This window comes from Ambystoma mexicanum, chromosome 12 (genome assembly GCF_040938575.1).
Source record: "Ambystoma mexicanum isolate Mex_15411 chromosome 12, UKY_AmexF1_1, whole genome shotgun sequence".
NCBI classification, from domain to species: Eukaryota; Metazoa; Chordata; class Amphibia; order Caudata; family Ambystomatidae; genus Ambystoma; species Ambystoma mexicanum.
Genome location: NC_090936.1, coordinates 446088812 through 446109267, shown reverse-complemented (window position 1 = coordinate 446109267; position 20456 = coordinate 446088812). Strand labels below are relative to the sequence as shown.

The 20456-nt window shown below is 46.7% G+C and overlaps 2 protein-coding genes across 2 annotated transcripts in view; one reads left to right on the top strand and one right to left on the bottom strand.

Annotated features, from left to right (window-relative positions):
• The window catches only part of HDHD5 (haloacid dehalogenase like hydrolase domain containing 5), a 511697-nt gene extending 494971 nt beyond the window's left edge, over nt 1-16726 (bottom strand). The window contains exon 1 of the mRNA XM_069628653.1: nt 16329-16726. Within this exon, the coding sequence (XP_069484754.1) occupies nt 16329-16337 (9 nt within the window). The 5' untranslated portion in view covers nt 16338-16726. The remainder of the gene's footprint in view (nt 1-16328) is intronic.
• On the top strand, nt 2929-18100 carry TMEM121B (transmembrane protein 121B). Its single transcript, XM_069628651.1, has one exon. The coding sequence runs from the start codon at nt 3321-3323 to the stop codon at nt 4776-4778; it is 1458 nt and encodes a 485-aa protein (XP_069484752.1). The 5' UTR covers nt 2929-3320; the 3' UTR covers nt 4779-18100.
• Nucleotides 18101-20456: the final 2356 nt, after the last annotated feature.

The window sequence follows — 20456 nt, the reverse complement described above, 5'->3', positions numbered from 1 at the left end:
ACGGGTGGGCCTGAAAATTGCAATACTGCAAACCGTCCCCACACAAATTGCACTAAAGCTATGGGTCACACATTTAAACAGCAAGGAACTACTAAAAATTGGGGATGAATCTTGGCCAAAGGTTTGGCACAACACAACAGTGCTGGAAAGCTTCCCACAGGAAACATTTTAAAGCTAGGGGTCCCAGAGATGAGTAATAAGGAGGTGATAGTCTGGTCGTTTGATATAGTGGTAATTAGTAGAATTAGACACGAACGTAGGAGAAGGTGTTTTCTCCTAAAGGGTAAATAAAATACCTATTGGAGGCAACCGGGTACTAAAATTAAAAGAAAAGGAGACAGGCAGAGAATGACAGTCGGTGGCGGGCAGGTCCTACTTATCAGCATGTGTGGTATCCCAGGGAAAGCTTTATTCCAGAATCTTTGAGCTAGAATTAAGGGTAGAAAATCATAACTACACATCATTTCAAAGGGACAGGCATATGGTGCATGCCACTGAAATACAGTAGAGAGAGGTGGGTCAGAAGAGTTCAAGATTACAAACCTTACATAAATTGCCTTAAAAGTTATGGGTCACACAGTTAAGCAACAAAGATCTGTTAAAACGGGTGCAGATCCTTGGCCAAGGGTCGGGCAACCCTTGGCCAAAGGCATGCCTTAAAGCAATGGGCAACAGTTGTAACCAACACAGAGCTGGTAGTCTGGTTGGATAATATGGCATGGGCAGCATCAGCAACAAAAGATCATCACAGGAGCGGAGAAGGAGGTTGCTGACGCAGTATCTTGCTTACATTGGGAGACATCCCGGCGCCACTGACCAGACGCAGACCAGATGATGGCAGAAGTGCCAAAAGAGTTTTGGGAAGTGCTAACAGGGTACTCATGAAAACAGCTGATGGAACACACCGGACAGCCGAGGCCAGGAAAAATCAGCGGACGACAAATGCACCCAGAGCGAGGTGCCCACAGAGGACCACTCTACGTCAGCCGCCGAGAGTCCCCGGTAAGGCTCTCAATGGAGCTGGTAAACAAGGCATTAGCAGAAAAAGACAGCTAAACGATAGAGTAAATGCCTGGCCATGGAAAAGGAAGGTACAAATGTCACATACGCAGAAGACATAAATAAGATAGAGATCAGCAAATGTGTTGCATGGACTTACAGCCAGAATAAAAAGAAAACATGGGCTAGGATATCAGCCATAGCATATTTTGTAAAAGATAGCTGGGGGAAAGACCTAACCAACAGCGCACTGATAGTTTATGCTTTCAAGAGGCGGGCGAATGGTAGCCTCTAAAGATGCACACAAGAGACATGAATGCATGACAGATAGGGATCAGCCCAGACAACACAGAGTATAGAGAAATAGCTGCTCTTTATGCTTAATTTAAATGATTTCTTGCAACTCGCCCCACTTAGGTGGTCAGTTCTAAGACACAATTCTAAGACTCAGGGTTCATCAAACAGAACCATTCACATAACTAGGAGAAAGCTGAGCAAAAGCATTGAATAATCCTGCACAAGCAGGGGCCTGAAGTTCATCAGGCACGGGGTATAGTCTTTCTGACTCAGACATATTTAATAAGATGGAACACATCTGTCGTTAAAAGGGATGGAATTATTCCACAAAGGGATCTTGAACGTGTTAGAGGCAAGGGGATGCAAGTAGGAGCAAGAGCAGGGGTGTTGCTAGGTCTGCAAAAGATCTGGGGCTACGCTAATGTCAGGACTGTCGGGACTCAGGGCTAGCTTAGTTGTAGTCCCTGAGCTTTTATCTGAGGCTACAACCAAAAGACCTGGGTCTATAGCCCCCTCAGCCACCCCCCTAGCAATGCCTCTGAGCGAGTGTCTTTTGGGGGAACCGGAGTGGCCGTAAACCCTATTCAGGTGTGGCGGCATGGGCCTGGAAGGAATCTGGCAGCTTTCCATTTCCTGGCCCAAGTGCCCAAAAGTACAGACTATGAGAACATTACACACCTGTTTGTTGGGAATTACCCATAATACTCAGTTTGTTTTATTTTCCTACTATGTTTAATAAAAAGTCACATCCTTTTTATTGCCAACACAAACACGTGTTAGCGTATTATTTATGTATATAAGTATATTATGAAAAGGACCCAGAAGGATAGCGGTTCCACAGATTATGACCAGTGTCGCGGAATGAGGGGGCACCCCATGGAGCTGAAGGGCACAGGCCCTTAAGCTTGGGAGCTGCCCATAGGGACAGAGAGCAGCCTGAAGGGTGGCCTCCTCTTTTCTCCCCCCCAACCCCCTGCCCACTGTCAGGCCTCCTGCTCACACCCAGCCAGAGGGAAAACATGACAGAGCCGGTTGGGGGGCGGGACCAGACAGCCAAAGGTGCCGAGTGGCAGGGGGCCAGCCTCTCCAACAACAGGTTTCCCCCCCCCCCCCTCCTTCAAAGGTGGGGAAAACAATAAAACAAAGAGATGCAGCACGAGGCAGAAAGTCGCACACCTAGGTGCTCACACCCAGCCAGAGGGAAAACATGACAGAGCCGGTTGGGGGGCGGGACCAGACAGCCAAAGGTGCCGAGTGGCAGGGGGCCAGCCTCTCCAACAACAGGTTTCCCCCCCCCTCCTTCAAAGGTGGGGAAAACAATAAAACAAAGAGATGCAGCACGAGGCAGAAAGTCGCACACCTAGGTGCTAAGGTAGTTGTCTACAAAGGGTGGCCTTTACCTTGCCCTATAAAGACAGGACTGCTGTGCCACAAAGAAACAACCATCTCCAGCATTTATGTGGTACCTAAGGGAGTACAGGGGTACAGAAATGGAGGCATGCAAATATGGGTTTTGTCTGCTACGTGGACAAGTGCCCAGGTTATGGGTGTTCCAGGTGATCAGCAGGTTGCATTAAGGTGTAAACGCATTTTCGGTTTCATGTATTTTGCACTGGGGGTTTTCTTCAGCTTGATTCTAATCAGAAGCAAGACATATTCCCGTCTCTTTCGCTGCTCCTGTATCCAGGGAACCTAGTTTTCTTCCGTGTCTCTGTCACGAAGCATCAGTCATAGCTGCATCTGCTCCACGGGCTCCATGGCGGGTTTTGCTAATTCTTATAGTGGTCCGGCATACACTCGATTACGCTATGTTCCCGGATCCAATACTCCCGCGCCAGATTTTATTTCTCGCGTGAAGTCATCCCAGCATCTCTCTGGATGCTGCCTGACATCCTCATCTCGACTTGTGCATCCTCCATCCATCAGCCCTGGTGTGGAGGGTGCCTGCAGGGGCTGGAGGAGGGGGCAGTCGGGCAGGGAGCCCCCGCAGCCCGCTCTCAGAAGCGGGAGGCGCACACAGGACCATGAACCGAGCGCCCATTCATCAGCCTCAGCACCCAAGGCCCCCCTCTGTGGTGTCCGGCTCCTTCCAGCCTTCCTCCACCTCAGCTGCTGCGGCCATCCCACCCGACCTCCAGCCGCTGTTCCTGCGCATATCTTTCCGGAGAGGATCGCACAGCTCCAGCACCGGGGACCCAGCGGCGGGCGAAGAAGAGAACAGGAGTCTGTGCCAGCCACTGGTGCCCCCACATAGCACGGTGCCACCGCTCCCCTCCACCCCAGGTGCCTCGTCCAGTACCTCCACCTCCTGCAGCATGACGGCCGGGGAGTTTGGGCCGGGAGCACCGCCACTATATGTGCCAGGCCGCGGGGGCCGCGGTGGTGGTCGCGGTGGGGCTCGTGGGGGTGGTGCTGGCGCTGCCGCCTGCCGCAGCGGCTGCTACAAAGCGCTGGCCCTGGTGCTGCTGCTGGCCCAGGGCGGCCTCCTTGACCTCTACCTGATCGCCGTCACCGACCTGTACTGGTGCTCCTGGGTGGCCACCGACCTGGTGGTGCTGGCTGGGTGGGGCATCTTCTTTGCCAAGAACAGCCGGGGACTCAAGAAGAAGCAGCAGCAGCGGGAAAAGGAGGCTGCAGCTGAGAGTCTGGAGCTGCCGCAGCACAGCCCCTCCTCGCAGGACACCGAAGCCCCCGGCGAGGAGAAGGCGCCGGGCCCGAGCCCCGGCGGGGAGTGGGCCTACACACACCTGGCTTGGCTCATCTACTCCATTGCCTTCACGCCGAAGGTGGCGCTGTTAGTGGGCACGTCGCTGCTGGAGCAGGTGGAGCTGCGCGTGCCATTCGGCGGCGGCGGGCTGCGCGTTACCGTGGCCCTTTCTGCCCCCCTGCTCTACGCGCTGGTGCGGTCCCTCAGCACGGAGGAGGACGCGGGGGCCTGCGCCCTCCACCAGCGAGCCCGGGCCTGCTTCCTGGGCACCTGCCTGGACCTGCTGGACGCCTTCGCCCTCATGGAGCAGCTCCTCATGCCGGAGGCGGGCCCGCTGTCGCCTCAGCTGCGCTACACCCTGCTGGCCGTCTATTTTGTGGCGCTTGCCTCGCCCGTGCTCTGGCTCTATGACCTGAACAAGTTGTCCTCCTCCTCTGGGAGGCCGAGGTGCGGGCGCTCGTTCCTTCGACTCCTCGGCAGCGGCGTGTTGGTGGACGGGCCCCTGCTGGCCATTCGCGGCTTCCTGTGCTTTGGGCCCCACCAGCAGGCCGTCTCGGTCTTCCTGCTTAAGAACGTCTTCTTCCTGAGCTGCCGGGGCTTGGAGGCACTAGAGGGCTGCTGCTGCTGCTGCTCCTGTTGTCGCGACCGCCGCTCCACCAGGGGCCGCTCCCGGGCTCCTGCCCACTGCGTGGGCCACTTTACCCACTGCATCTCTGAAAATGACATGGGCCCACACGGCTATGTCAACACCTTGGCGGTCACTGCACAGACCTAGACCTTGATCACCTGTTTAATTCTGTGGAGTTGCTCTAGAATCTCGATGCAGTCGCCGAAGATCCGATCAATTCTCTCTCTTTAAAACACTTTTTGAAAAGTTTCTAAATAGGAACTGTTTGTATTTCACCAAGGCAGCCGAGCTCTGGGCTGTGCATGTACATTCTGGACAGGTGGTCAGTAAACTTTAGGCCTGAGGCCTGCTGTGAGTTTCACTTTTGCATTACAACGTGCGTTGCCTTTTCTGTTGTGTTGCTGTTAAAACAATATACATTCTTTCGCAAATGTTGCCAAATATGGTCATGAAATTAGCGATGGTATGGGTGGGTCCAGTCCAAGGCGTGCATGACACCCGGTGCCCTTCAGAGGAATGCCTGAAAATTCAACAAAGGATGGCAATTTGCAGTCGGCAACCATGAGAGTACAACCTTGTTTAGATCCTATATAAGGGGTTCACAAAATAAGTTGCTCCCTAATCTGTTTACCCGTAATCAAAACATATCATTACCTACAGAAGAAACCACATACAAATGCACATATGCAATAAAGTAGCAGACATACATGTATTCGTATATTACATATAATGATCTTGCACTGAACGTTATGGAGTCTCCCCAATAGCTGTTTTTTTTAACCCACCCTCATCAGTCACTTTCATCTAATGCTGTCTTTATAGCCAAAATCACTTTCCATTCTAGAACTTGTAGTTCCAATTTTCGTTCTATGTGTGGCGCTATATGCTACAGCATGCAAAGAGCTGTTGGCTAACAAGTAATGACCGAAGGATGATGTCCCTCATGATCAGTCAACAGTTTCATCATTCTGACTTTCTTGTAACCCACTCCTTCAGAAATCTTGCCTAGATCAGGGGTCTGCAAACCTTTGCTCACCAGATGTTTTGGGCTACTACTCCCATCAGCCCCAGATAGCATAACCAATGCGGAAGGATCATGGAAGGAGCAGAGCAAAACATCTGGAGAGCTGCAGACCCCTGCCCTCGATTGTTTTGGTCCTTTATTTTCTTAGGAACAGCCGCATCCTTAAAATGTATGCACTTATTTATCTATAAAATTTTAAAAAGCACGCACTACACGTTTAGAGGCACTGTAGTGCTATAGAAACCGGTCTTTATTGTTCTACAAGCCACCAATCCATTGCTCATTGTAAGCTATATGAAAGTGTGAAACAGAGTGCCTGTTGGCTGAGGCAAAAACCGCTTCTTTCCATTTAAATGCAATTAAACACATTGGAGCCCGGAAAGGGGAATGCATGAAAATCCACGAGAAGCATCATTTTTTTCACTGAAGGTGGTGTGATTATGTATAGGCACCTATGTGCTTTGATATACCAAGTATGTTTACTTGTTGTCCCCATCAGAAGCGGCCTGGACTACTGAGCTAATTGGTAGATTTGCCAATAGGCTGGTGCACCTCTGCAATGTCTAGAGACTTGGTACAGAGATTTGACATGCTGACAGGTTATGCCTGAGCCCTGACTGACATCCTTCCAGAGGCCCACTAACATCTCAGTAAATCTCTCGATGTGTTGATTGGCCTGTGTATTCTGCAAAGACTAGTAAGAAAAATACTCGTACGTTTTGGTGTGTTTTTCGAAATGCCCAGCAAAGTTGTAGGCTATTTCTTCAATGTCCCTCCAGGTAGGATTATACATGCTCATCTTCTTGGCATTGAAGGTAAACTGCTGTGTTTAGTTCCGAGGTATTTGCGTGTAGCAAGTTGATGCCCAGGTGCGTTTTTTTGGTAAGGCGGCCTTTGAGGGGCCAGGAATGGAAGAGGCATTTTGTATACTCCACATAGATAACACACTCTTTCTTTTAATTTGAGGTCTGCCCTCTTCCCCGTAGCGTACACTAAAAGGTGACCAATGATAGCTAAGAAATGGGTTGTTTTAACCCCTCCTTTACTATTCCTTGCAAACACTTGTGTAACCCTACCCGTTCCCCACCAACCCCCTGCATGCCACCTTTGCTAAAAGTGACCCGTTTGAAATATGTCACTTAACATCAATGAATGAACACATAGCCAAAAAATACACCTCTTTGTAAACAGAGTCTGGGGTCTTACCCCGTGGTTGTGCACGCTCCCTGGTTCATTTTATGATGGAATGAAAAGAAAAAGACCCTCCCAAGCCTTTCCAATGAATGAACAAGTAAGAGGCAGGAATTCCCCGAGAGATGGGGGGCGTAGTGTGCTAATACAAGGGGAACACCTAGAGCATCAGTAGCAAGGGGTGCACGATTTCCTATGCAAGCAATACAGGTTCCTCTCGCACCGTGGGGTAGAGCCGTAATAGGGCAAAGGGGAGTGGGAGAGGGGTAGGGGTTAAATCCTTGTGCAGTTTAAAAGAATAGCTCTAGATTTTGTATGTAAAGGATTGCCATAACATGCCTTTTACCCAGTGCAGTGGATCCCAGGTCCAGCCCTTTCTATTGGAGTGCATTAAAAGGGTAAGGATCCTTTCTATCTGAAGACAGTGTCTATCGGCTGTTTACAGAGCCCGGGGGCTGGGGTGGGGGTTGTGTTGCTGCTTACCTGTTATCCGAAGGCTGAGATTTTGCCTCCCTTCCTCCATACCAGGAACCCCTTCCCCATTAGACTTAGCATAGGTAGCTCACAGCGCATAAGGGTGAGTCATTTAGTAGTGGGTGGGTGCTATATATAAAGTCCCATATCAGTTTGACACTTGTCTTGCTGCAATCTGCCAGTAGACCATCCATAATAAGCATGTGTTTAATTAGCTGCTATCTCTGATACACTTTCCACATTTCCTGCAGTTTTATTGCAAAAATAGTTGTATGGTTGCACACAGGCCAAGATGTTCTTAATTTTCCCACTATATAATTTACACGACCTATTTAAATTGAAAAGTGAAATCCCAGGATACAAAGGGCTACTGGTTACACAGCCAAGACTAGCAGAAGCTGACATCCACGGCAAGGGTATATAATCAATACATCTAAATAGTGTGTAAATCGTCTGCCTTAAAGTTCGATCGCTTAAGTTAATATCTCTGCCTTTTGTGCCGTCGGAGAGTCAGCTGGATGCGCGCAGAGCATCTGTGGCAAGGATAACTCTCTATTACGCTCAGGTTGCCTATTCAAATTTGTTCTATGTGATACTTTACCTTCTATTCTCTCTCCCCCGAAAAGCAACACATGCCACCCAGGTGTAACTCCGACCACAACTCAGAAAGTCAGAACCCCTCAAAATTAAGCGGTAGCATGATTTGTAGTAAACAAAAATAAATTCTCTCTGTAACCCACACAAATCTTCACCCAGTCTATCCTCTCAGTGGAAAGTTCACATTGGACCAACACGGTTATGACCCAAGGGATCTGCAGCCATTCGCTCTGTAGATGTTTTGGACTATATCTCCCATCATCCCAAAACAGCAGAATCAGTGGTGTGGGATCATGGTAGTCAGAGTCCAAAACATTTAGAGTGCCACAGGTTGCAGACCCATGGCCTACATGGAGACGAGGTAGGGCATGCGCGACGGGGATGACTAAGGACATAAAGAGATGGAATGGGGTAGGCAGTCTTCTTCCAAAGTCCACACTTCAGTGCAATCTTCTGCAGCAGGCAAGGCCGCATTCACCATTGCATACCTGCTTGCAGAACTGCAGACTTTTGTGCTGAGAACGATTTCCCCTCTTTTACCTACCGACTGTCGTACAAAGGTGGTCACCTCAGCTATCATGGGATCACTGGATTACTGTAATGAGGTCTACCTGGGACAGCCGGTGTTTCAGTTGCAGTTGCTGGAAGTGCTCCAGAATTCTGCGGCGAGGTTGGCTTTAGACACACCAAGACTCACCCCCTCTGCATTCTTTCTGCAGCAGCTTCACTGGCTTCCTGTGAAAGCCAGAGTTGAGTTTAAGACCTTGTGTATTACTCACCAGGCTCTTGACAACACTGGGGCAGCCCATTTGAAAATAAAACGGGAGCATTACCAGCCCACTAGTTGCTGCCGCTCATCCTCCCAAGCACTACTTAACGTTCTACGCTAAGAGAGAGCTCAGTTGGGTGGCCGTTCTTTTTCGGTTCTTGCCCCTACCTTGTGGAACAAGCTCCTGGCTCTGTTGCGTGACATTGGAAATTATCTTCACTTTCGTAAAGCGTTGAAGACTCACCTTTTCTAACACTGCTCATGATGTTGTAGCATACTTGGATTGTCTGCTTCTCGGAGCCTAAATGCCTTAGGGCCTTAGCCTGCGCTCTATAAGTACGGTACATTACAGTACATTTATTTTAAACCTAGAATCAATTCAGAAGTAGAAGATGCAATTGTGCCCACTTTATAATTTCGATTTCAAGAACATTCCCAGAATACATTTTAATAACTATGGTTATGGCCACTATAAACATGGATTTTTCAGACAAAACAGACCTACCTCAAGGATGTTCAATAATAATTCCTTAAACATATGAAAGGATGTCCTACCCCGTGTTTAGGATTTGGCTCATAGGCGTAACACCTGGTGGTGCAAAGACTATCTGCATGGACATGGGTAAATTGGGCAGTGGCAGATGGCAGGCATATGGGAATGCAAACCCACATTCCCTCCATTTGTATGTTTCTTGCATTGCAATTTTTGAAAGGTGATATTCTGTGTGTGCGTATGCTGTATTTGGTTTGGCTCTATACCTAGATTAACAGAAAGGGACCCAGATGACAGAGACTTGACAGAACTGTGTTTGTTTTTTCTCTGCTTTTTCGTTTTTGGGTATTGAACCACAGAATATTGGTTACGATTGTGGTGGATGGCAAATGTGTATGAATACACATCCGTCTTAGTGATGCCTGATCATGATTCCCTCCTTTTGAATGTTTCTGGCATTTCAATTTGTTGAAAAGTGGGCATTCTGTATGTTTGCTTTTGTTGCATATGGTTTCGTGTTCTATCAATTTAACGGAAAGTGTCCCAGATGGCGCAGTCTGAAAAGCACTGCGTTTGTTTTCTGCTTTTTCCTTGTTTCAAATGTGTGTCTCTTCTGTGCGCACTATAACATGATTGGCACACATAATGTTGCAAATGTTATTGCTGTAGGTGCATTTGAGGCTGCGCCTGACACATGACAGATAAAACACATTTTTTGCCCATTCTTGTTTTATTAGAAGTGTGTGCTTCAGGTGAAAGTATTTTACCTCGGGACCATTTAAAATGTATATTGTATCGAAGCATGGCAACTGCTTCACATGGATGAGTCCCAAGCAAGCCTCGGCATTGTTAAACATTTTTGACAGATGTTGTCTTTGGCTGACAAAGCTTTGCTTTTAATGGCGCACTATTACATTATTCTATTGCTCTGAGCTTATGTTGTGAAAACATGGACCTAGAAAGGGGGTATTCCCTGGTCACACAATGCACAACCGCACCTATTTCTTTTGTGTTGATGCTGGGCAGGCATATTTTAACAGCTGTGCCTGTGCCTCAGTGGTCTAATACACCAGTAGAGTTCTGCAACCTGTGGCTCTCCAGATGTTTTTTTTGGACTAGGACTCCCAGGATCCCTCACAATTCACTCTGCTGTTAGGTTTAATGTGAGTTGTAGTCCAAGACAACTGCAGGCTCAAAGGTTGCAGATCCCTGCCCTACAGATATCTCTGACATCTTGATCACAGGTTCCAATTCCGGCTCATCCCCTTAGCCCTTTATAGTTCCGAGGTTGATAAAAGGAGTACTGTTGAGCATGGTAGCATTAAATATCTATTATTCATTGTTGGGCAGTGTGCATGTTGCAAGTACACTTATGTTTTATATGTTATAAAATACTGCAGGTGGTGTGTAAGTGATCAATGGATATTGCTGGTTACTCTATAGTGATTGTGGTATGCCAATTTCATTTACCTGCTCTAACAATGAAACGGTTTGCTATCCAATCTCCTCTTGTTTACTCTATAGTAGAATGACCGGAGGGGTTCTTGCCACAGTGACACCACTTTCACTGAACAATTTCGTGTATTCTGAAAGTTGTAGTCTGTGCAAAAAATTGGCCTAAAAGTATCACTTGGGAATTTCTTATAAAAGGAAAACCCACGTTCTGGAACCATGTTGTCCTGGTGGAATAGAGTCACTGGGTCTCCCTCCTCTCCAGGGACAAAATTCTGTAAGACATGCATCAATATCTACCAGAAGGCCACATCTACTTTGTGGGGCAGGAAGCAGGGTCCTGGGATGTGTGGGAATGGGGTCAGAGCGGATCGAGGCAAATAGGGGATTTTAATGTATACATGGCTCAGACTCTATGGGGCCAGTAAGAACAATGTGCCAAATGAATCCCCTTCTATCTAGAAGATGGACCCTTTTGCCCTTTGCCTCACTTCAGCATTTGCTCATCATAGGTAGGTCTGGGTGATTTCAGCAACATGCATGATTTGTGCAAGGACTAGAGACTCATTTTAGACTGACCACCAAGTCTTATCGCTCAAGACATTTGAAAAGATTCTGGGACTTCATCAATCTTCAATTTCACTGCAGAAAAATCTACTGAAAGGAATCAATCGTTTGAGCTCAGCATGGGTGCTCAGCAGAGTTTTAACAATATACAAAAACAAAATATTATTACCGATGTTGATCTTGGGGACCAATTTTGTACACATTATTTTCCTGGTCGGAATAGTCTACCTCTGTATTGACCACCTGTTATATGATAACGCTCTTGTTCCGAAACGACCCGTACATTCTGCCATGACATCTGTGCCGCCTCTGCCTTTGGGGAAAAGCAATTTACACAGAATCCTGTCTTCTTTCATACTTGGGATTGAGTGGGGTGAGGGTGTTACTTTACAGACTGGATATTGGCATCTCAGCCGCCATTTTGTTTTCGGTTTCCTTTTCACAGTGTGGAATCTGCATGTACTGTACACATCAGCCTCGGTGCTATTTTCTACTCACTATACAGTCAGATGCTACTTTCTACTTACATGGTGCTGAGCCTGGCCGGATTCCTTCTGGAATATATGGGAGCCACAGTGGGTGCGGTCTTGGTCCCACTCGGAGCTGGGCAGTTGGTAGGGTGACAGTATATGCTATCACGACTATTTGATCCATTCTGTGCACTGGTGCAATATCAGGGCATTGGTGCTATGAGAACCGGTCAAGAGCTACACGCCTCCCAACTGCGCAGCTTTGCTTAGGGATAGCCCAGGGCTTTGTGTCAAGATGAAACCCTGCATCACTGTGAGTCTCTTCAGCAATTTCACATACTTTTGCCTGCAAACACACTTTTGATAACATTTGCCTGAACATTCAGATATTCAGGATCAGGCCTAGGAGTGAAGTACTTTGCAGCGCAGCCGCCTTAACACTTTTTGATAGCTTTGCATGCCTAGTGTGTGCTGGTCTTGCTACTGTGCTGTGACTGTTATTTTGTGCTAGGACCAGCAACCTTGAAACCCCACAGCCCAGGGTCATAATCTTTCAGTTGTTAGGCACATGGAATGGCACACTCAACAAAAACAGAGTACAAGCAAGAGCCCTCCTGTGTTTAGCACACAGCCACGTCATTTCTGAGCCAACACGTATTTATCACTGAGCTTTCTAGCACATGGCATGCAGTGGCAGTATCAGTGCATGCTGTGTGCCCGTGATGAAGGTGCTTTATAAAAATGAGTTGGGTGTTCAATGTTTCGGCCATTATATCTTACTTTCCAATTCAAAGACAACATTCAACTAACTTCATCGCCTTTTGTGCACCAGCAGGAATTAAAATGTCTGTGTCGTTGGATGATAACCCCAATTGATAATACTCTGCAGTGGTATTGGAGGACTATCCCAGAAATACTTCCATGATAGCTCCGTATATAGGTAGACACTATGTGCAAGACGCCATTTTGCACTTTATCTTCTAACACGTTCTCAATGGACTTTCTGCAAGTCTACTTTAGAGGCTTACCTCTGGGTATGGGTATTGTGATGTCTGTTTTTAGCGTGCAGGAAAGATGCAGCATCCATAGTAGTAAAAGGAAAACAACACGTAAGTAAAATACAAACAAGCGGGCTGAGGTACTACACTTGACAGCCATGATAATGTGTTATTTCGGAAATTAGGTGAACACGCTACTTGTTCTCTGCCAGCACGGTCGCCTCACAGTAATAACTTGCCAAAAATGCAGTCTCTAGCCCATAGTTCACTCTTTGTGCAAGTGGGTTGGCAACTATAGGGCTGGCACATTCCAGGGATAACCCATGCAAATTTAGTGTTTTTATTTATTAGAAGAAGTATAAAGCACAAAGCCCAGGCCTGAAGACAATAGGCTCTCTACAATAAAACCAGACATGGTAATATGTGCTTCGGAACATAAAAAAGGAGCACCATAAACACATAGGCCATTTCAATTAAATCTGACAAAAAAACGACATAAAAACCTAAATATGAGTAGTTTAAAATAAATATATTTTGAGAGCCTTCCGAAACTCTAAAAGAGAAGGCAAAAGGTGAATAGACAAAGGAATAGGATTCCAGGCCTGAGGAGCCGCAGAAGAGAATGCTTAGGCCAAATAGCAAGTATGTTTGAAAAATGGTATTTCCAAGCACAAACTGTGCTTCTGTCTTCCTCAGAGTTCCGGAAATATTTAGTTATTTTGCCAAATACGAAGCCTGACCCAACTACACTGCCTTATAGGTAACGCAGCAAATCTTGAAAAGCTGACGTGAGTGAACGTGAAGCCAAGGAGGAGCGATCAGGGTAGAAGTAATAGGTTTGAACTTCTGCACGCCTGCATTTAATCGGACTCCTGAATGTAAAACTGTCTTCAGAGGGACAAAAGGCGAAGAAAGACCCTAGAAGACAGCATTACACCATCTAAGCGACAAAGGACCGAATCCTAGAAGGCCATGCAGAAGTCCGAAAGATTTTAAATAATGCGTGTACTTTGCAAAGCAGAGACAACTGAAAAAAATAAGATTGTGTAAATCAGAAAACACGTGTTTTAAAAGGTTAGGTTGAAATTAAGAGTAAAAGCCAAAGATTTAACATCAGGTTTGTAGTGAGAAGAGAGTGGAGGAAGCCTCTCTGGAAAAACTCCTGACGATGAAGAACAATTAAATAGGTTTTAGAAGGGTTTAGTGACGAGATAGAACCCTGAGGGACTCCACAGTGTAGGGATAATGAGTCTTATCTGGGTGAACCCACCTTCACAAACAGAGTTCAAGGAGAGAGAAATAAGAAGGACCATCTCAGAATGGAATCACTCAAATGCATTAGGGAAGATAAGATGCCAATCAAAGCCTCATAATTCACTGTGTCTGTGATTAGTGCATTCTTAGGCGAAGTGTTATACTATGCCCACCCTCCGTGGCAATGTGGGCATGTTTATTTATAGAGCCATTTTGGCTTACTGCACAAAAACCCAGACTCATTTAAAAGTGGAAAAGGTTGCTTTAATGTGACAGGCCAAAGCTTACAATTAAATGCTTACCTGGCTCCATGGCCTTACAAACTAAATAAATATTTTAAACAACCAATTAAATAATTAAACATTTTCATTTTCCCTCAACAGTTAAATAATTAAATAAAGCCACTTTCTCCCTAACTATCCCTTGGACCCTACCGTCTCCTTACCCCTTTTCCAGGCGTCCCGCTTTCTCCCCGGGGCCATGCCCCTCCAGGCTCAATACCTGTTCTCCCGGGGTGGCCCGCTTGTGCAAACAGCACCACCCCATCCTTTCCCGTGCCATTCCCCCATTGTGCTTCCCTCCCCCCACATCAAAAGGGGCCATGCCCCCCGGAGCCCAGAACCACTTCAATACCCCTCAGACTCCCCTCTACACCAGTCTCACCCTTCCTATGACCTGCAGCCAGTCTGACCTGCCACATCAGCAACAGAAATTTTACATTACAACTTCACTAATGCCCCGACCTGTCACACAAAAACTACCAGCCAATAGCCCCTTAACAGACACCAAAAATCCCCGTAAAAAACTTGACATGGAACGTAAAAAAAACCCGCAGAACCCAAGTACAATGGTCCCCCCACCCCCCTTTTAATAAAACCAGGCACCGGACCTAAATCAAAATTAAGGGGTGGGAGGGCGGGACAATCATTAAGTCCAACCGCCGCCTGCCTCCTGAACCTTCCCTGAACCCTTAAATACCCTGAGGAGGCGCTCTGCCCCCCACGGCCACTCGCTGGCCATGTGCAGCGCCAAAAACATCCCCGGGGGGAAACGGCTTTGCGTTCCCCCCGGAGCCCCCATCTGGCGACACTCATGCATACATTTTTGTTGGTGATGTTATCTGGCCATTTTGGATCACACAGCAAGTTGCTCCCTCATTCCATGTGTCGGGCACACTGGCAAAGGCAGGGCAGATATAGTTGCCACACATAAATGCAACATCCCCATTGGTGAGCCACAAACCCACCCATGGAGCATTACCACCACCCTCAAGTAATTTTGACAAAAACTATCCCGAGTACATTCTGACAGTCAAGTATTGGGTACAGTGTTATATCAGGGCAAAGCATGCAAATCATTATAAATCCTGCATCACCATAGAGTTGTGCGATTTTACCCCATTTGTGTGGTAACACACCCCAATATTACCCCAAACAAGCAGTATTATCCTACTCTTGTGCTATTTTTATACTATGCAGCCTTACTGCAAGCAGCAACAAAGGACTCTTATGGCACTCTATTATCCCCCTGCACCCCTCCTACCCTCCCACCGAAAGCTGCCTCAGCTACTGTGTTATCCCAAATCAACTTCTCAGGGAAAACATGCTTGTTCCATTTGTTGTGAGGATCCCTGCTCTGGGGGGATGTAGTGTGAGCGCACGCCTTAACTCCGTTTCAGAGACTGGTGCTTGGCAGACGCCTGGTACAGGGGTGGACTTGGAACCAAAAGAGGACCTGTAAATAATTCTCAAAGTGGCCTCGTATCACACCTTTTCAACAAGGCCAACCCATTTCTTGTGAGAAAATGTTGAAATACCACACAAAAGAGGCCCAGGGTGGAGAGGCCTACCGGGACATTTCCAGACTTCGCTATAGGCCAGTCCACCTCTGGCCTGGTAAATGGTAATAGGGGAACATGACATGTTATGCTAGATTTCATCTACCGAGCCATTTTTTTAAGTGGTAAAATATGAGTTTTTAGACTCAGTATGCCGCAAAACGTGGGCAGTGTATCCAATGCATGTTGTCAATTCACATGCTTACAGCAATTGGGATTTTTATTTGCCAGCACAAGAGAACAACTTAAATAGCCCCCAAATAGCTGAAGTAGAGATTGGTACAAATAGACAAAAAAAATGAGCGCAGCAATCAATCCACTTTGAAGCCACTCAACATGTAGACATTCACTACTCAGGGGGCCAGTAACTAGGAAGCACCAGGCAAGGCCCGCACCGGTCTTACCTCCTTCCTGGCACTGCACACTTAGACACTGCAGAACATACACATACACGATATCATAAATGTATCAAAGGAAAGGGCTGCAATACATTTGGAGGTCTAAAATGTCCAGTCAAAATTGCAATCTACAGGAAACAACAAAAAAAGGCAAAAGTATATGAAATGTCGACCTGTTCCATCCTGGCGCAACATCCCAAGACTTCACCGTGACTTGGCAACACGGCGCCGGTGGGAGCAGGGAGCTGCAACACTCCCGCTCCTGCTGCAGAGGTGCTGAGGTGGAGTGAGTGCTTGGGGAGTTTACTCAGTGGTGCCCCCTTCTGCCGGTATCACCTCGGCCACGGAACGATCCGCTGGCCCAGCGATTTCAGTCACGTCGCAAAGACGCCGTTCAGGAAGCAGCATGCTACGTGCGAACGCAGTGCACGTGATCCGAGCCTGTAAGCTGTAACTAGAACATCCATTGTTTGTTTACTCCTTCCCGTGGGTCAGGAAAAGATACACAAAGAAGGACGACGTGCGCAAAGGGAAACCACCCAAAGACATCGGTGACCTCACGACAGGGTTCATGTGACGTGTGTCGACAGTCTTGATACTGTGTGTATATGTGGACCGGCGGGTTTGGGGTAAATATATATGTAAGAGCACGCGATGGCTCTGCTCTTCCTCCTGCAAACCTTGTCTGTGTATTGCGCATGAGAACCCCGTGTAAGACTGCGGCCCGGGAGAAGCTCCGAGATGCTTCCAGTACTGCTCTGGCAGCACCCATAAAAGTGTCTTTGTAAAAGTGAACCCTTGACTTGCTGGTTATTTTTTCACATCTAGTTAAAACAATTTATTCTCTATTCTACATAGTAAATCGGGACTCACCTAACAGAAAAACCCAGTCCGGTTTTTAGAATCACTTTAAAAAAATGTGCAAGTATTCTTCGTTCAAATTCATTGTGTTATGCCATGTTGTCCAATATTTATACTGCGCCCACTAGCACCCTGGTGGTCTTACGGCTCCTGGCCTCCTCCGAAAGGTGGCGTATTGTGACCCCACCAGACCTTTCTCTGGGAAAGTAAACATTTGGGATGTGTAATGTGTTTTCGTATATGGTGACTATGTTGAAAGCTGGACTGAAGCTCTACTGCATAGTGCTTGTGTTGCACGCTCAGCCTGTCTACCTTAATGCTACCAGCTACCTTTCCAACATCACCGGAGTCTCTCTCTTCACCTTAAGGCTCCCCGGCCTTCCACCAGTAGCCAATATTTGTCATGTGGCGTTAAAAGGCCTCTTTTTCACAAATGTGTGTAAAGTTGTGCAGAGGCGCACCATACACCAACAACTGAAAATCACTTGCGAAATTCACTTTTCATACCAGAAGCTACAAACCTGATTAAGGGTTAGGTTAAAATAGCTGGTTTACAGGGTAAGGTGAAATTAGAAATTGCTTGGCTGGAGGTATGCCAAATTAGGCGTTACAAATGCCATATATCACATCATAAAGGCACACGTCCATACCTGTGGACATCAAGAAGAACGCTTGACGGTTTGGGCTCATACCGTCCCAAAAGGTTGGAACCAGTGAGGGTGTGAGACATACATCATTGTAGTTTTGGCTACCTACAAGCCAAAACGATTACATTGGAGCACATATAGGAGGGAGATGGCGTGTTCGGAGGGACGCACAGCTTGTGGCGAGTGTTTGGTTATTTACCCATCCAGTCACTGGCAATGCTAATCCCTATGGCTGTTCCCACCAAGTACCTGCTCTCCACACCCACAACAGTTCCTCCTGAGACCTCTTTGAGTTAGCTCTTTCAAACAGTAACATCAAACTTTGTGCTATACGGTGCCTGCTAGTGTTATGTTATTTCAAAGCCGTCTTCTGGGAGTTAATGTCTTCATTGCAGTTCTAAATGTGCTACTGGTGTAATAAAAATGTCTTCACTAAATTTGCATTCCGATACTTAATCTATAAACTGTATGTGTCCTCACATCTGTTCCTTGTTTTTTTTTTAACATTCACTGAAGTTCTTTGAAAAACAAGCATAGGCAAAGCAAAACAGTTTTGGCCTGTGTATAGGCATTAGACAGGCATTTACCCGACGCCGCCATCACATGTCCTGGAATTCCCACCATTTTCCAGTTGTTGCCATTTTATAGCCAGTTGGCACCATTATGGCAGCACCTGACAAATGCCGAGCACAGGCCTCCACAAAATTTCAAGCCACTGGCTTTGCAAATTACTTTTGATAAATGGTCCCAAGCCATGCATTGTTAAACCAACAGCAAACAAGTGCATCTACAGCTAAAGCCAAGCATATCCACAAATACACAGTAGTGTTCTCACTAACTTATAGCAATAGCCCCTTGAAGTTCTTCAACAATTGTTCATTTTCAAAGGACATGTTATAATTAACATTATATAAATCAGGTGGATAGCCCATGTTTAAGCGCGTACAAGCCCGCATGTTGTAAATTCGAAACTCAACTGGAACCTTCATTCTTCCAAGTTCAATAATTTAGTGTCATTTAAATAGGGTAATAGCAACATCTCTTATTACAGAAGGAGACATCTGGCACAAGGAGCTACATAACGACCTCATATTATTATTATTTTAATAATTACGAATATTATTATATATCATGCACCTTAAACGTGGGCAATGGGTTATTCCACAATGATTATTCGGCAAGGTTACTTGTAGCGTGTGCATGTTAAAGCATATTGGTCCATTGGCAGTGGTAACCACTTAGCACACACCATTGCTAGTTTCTGCTATGCCCTGTTGGCATATTGCTGCCATTTTCCAGTATAGCTAGTTAGGACATCATGGCCCCAGTGCATTCAACCTGGTTAGCACAGCCATCCGGATTAAATTAGGCCCCATTGGCGCAGTAGGGCCATATCCTGCATGCCCTGTTAGCATAGCAGTGTCAGAGTCTTTGATGCTCATTTAGAACAGGGGGCCCTTTTGGAACTAGATCCTGTTGTCAAAGCCGGGTCCGATTCTATACTGTCTTCTTAGCAAAGTAGGGCCATATTCCATTATACCTAGTTAGTAAAAAAAAAAAGGCCACATACCACTAGGCCAATTTGCGCAGTAATGTCCGATTCCATTCGACCAAGTTAGCACAGAATGGTCAGATTCTATCGGCCCCCCCTTAGCACATGGTAGATTCCATTCAGCGCAGGTAGCAGCCATTAACACATTCCATTAAGCCCAGTCAGGACAATGTGGCCCCATTCCAGTAGGCTCAGTTTGAAAAATATTACCAAAATACATGAGGTCCAATTAGCACAACATGGCCACATCTATCCATTATGCTCAGTTAGCAAATTTGGTCTATTTTTATGAGGCCCGGCTGCGCGATCAGGACCAGTTTACATTAGGCCCAGTTAGCACAGCTGGGCCAGGTTCCATAGGTATGTTGTGGTATACCCTCAGCAACTCTAACCTTTCGCTGCTGTCGGAAGGGATAGACGACTCCTTTCCTCTAATTGTAGTACTGCAATTGCTTCTTATTAGAAGCAGCAGCCCCGACAGCAGGCATCACCCCTCATTCCAGTATTTGACAGAAAGCTCCACTATGAAAGAGGCAGGAAGTAAAGACACTGTCAACCAGGAGGTAGCTCAGCGGGCAGAGCTCTGGCATGCACATAAGCGGAAGCGGCACTGCTGTATCAAACACCAGCAGATTTGATTTGTATTGTTGGCTGCAGCCCTGGGCTGTAGGTGTCATGGAGCTATAGTGAGAGGTCCTGAGATGATCTGGCATGAGTGCAGGTTCTTTGCTGCTCTAGAGCTCAGTGAGCATGGACAGAGCTGTAATCTGGCTTCCTGCAAAACTAGCACAGGCCCTCTAGCACTTAAATCAGCATTGTACCTGATAAACCGGTATTAAGCCCACTGCCCTTTAAACCAGCATTGTCGCCGGTAAACCAATATAGTATGCCCACTGCTCTTTGAAGCAGCATTGTCCCTGATAAACCAATATATTATGCCCGCTGCCCTTTAAACCATCATTGGCCCATATAAATCGGTATAGTACACCCACTGCCCTTTAAACTGGCATTGTCCCTGATAAACCGGTATATTATTCCCACTGCCCTTTAAACCAGCATTGTTCCTGATAAACCGGTACAGAATGCCCACTGCCCTTTAAACCAGCATTTTCCCTGATAAACCAGTATATTATGCCGACTGCCCTTTAAACTAGCCTTGTCCCTGATAAACTAGTATAGTATGCCCACTGCTCTATAAAGCACCATTGTCCCTGATAAACTAGTATATTATGCCGACTGCC

Coding starts and splice junctions, on each gene's coding strand:
- TMEM121B (XM_069628651.1), top strand. CDS start 3,321: ATGAACCGAGCGCCCATTCATCAGCCTCAGCACCCAAGGCCCCCCTCT.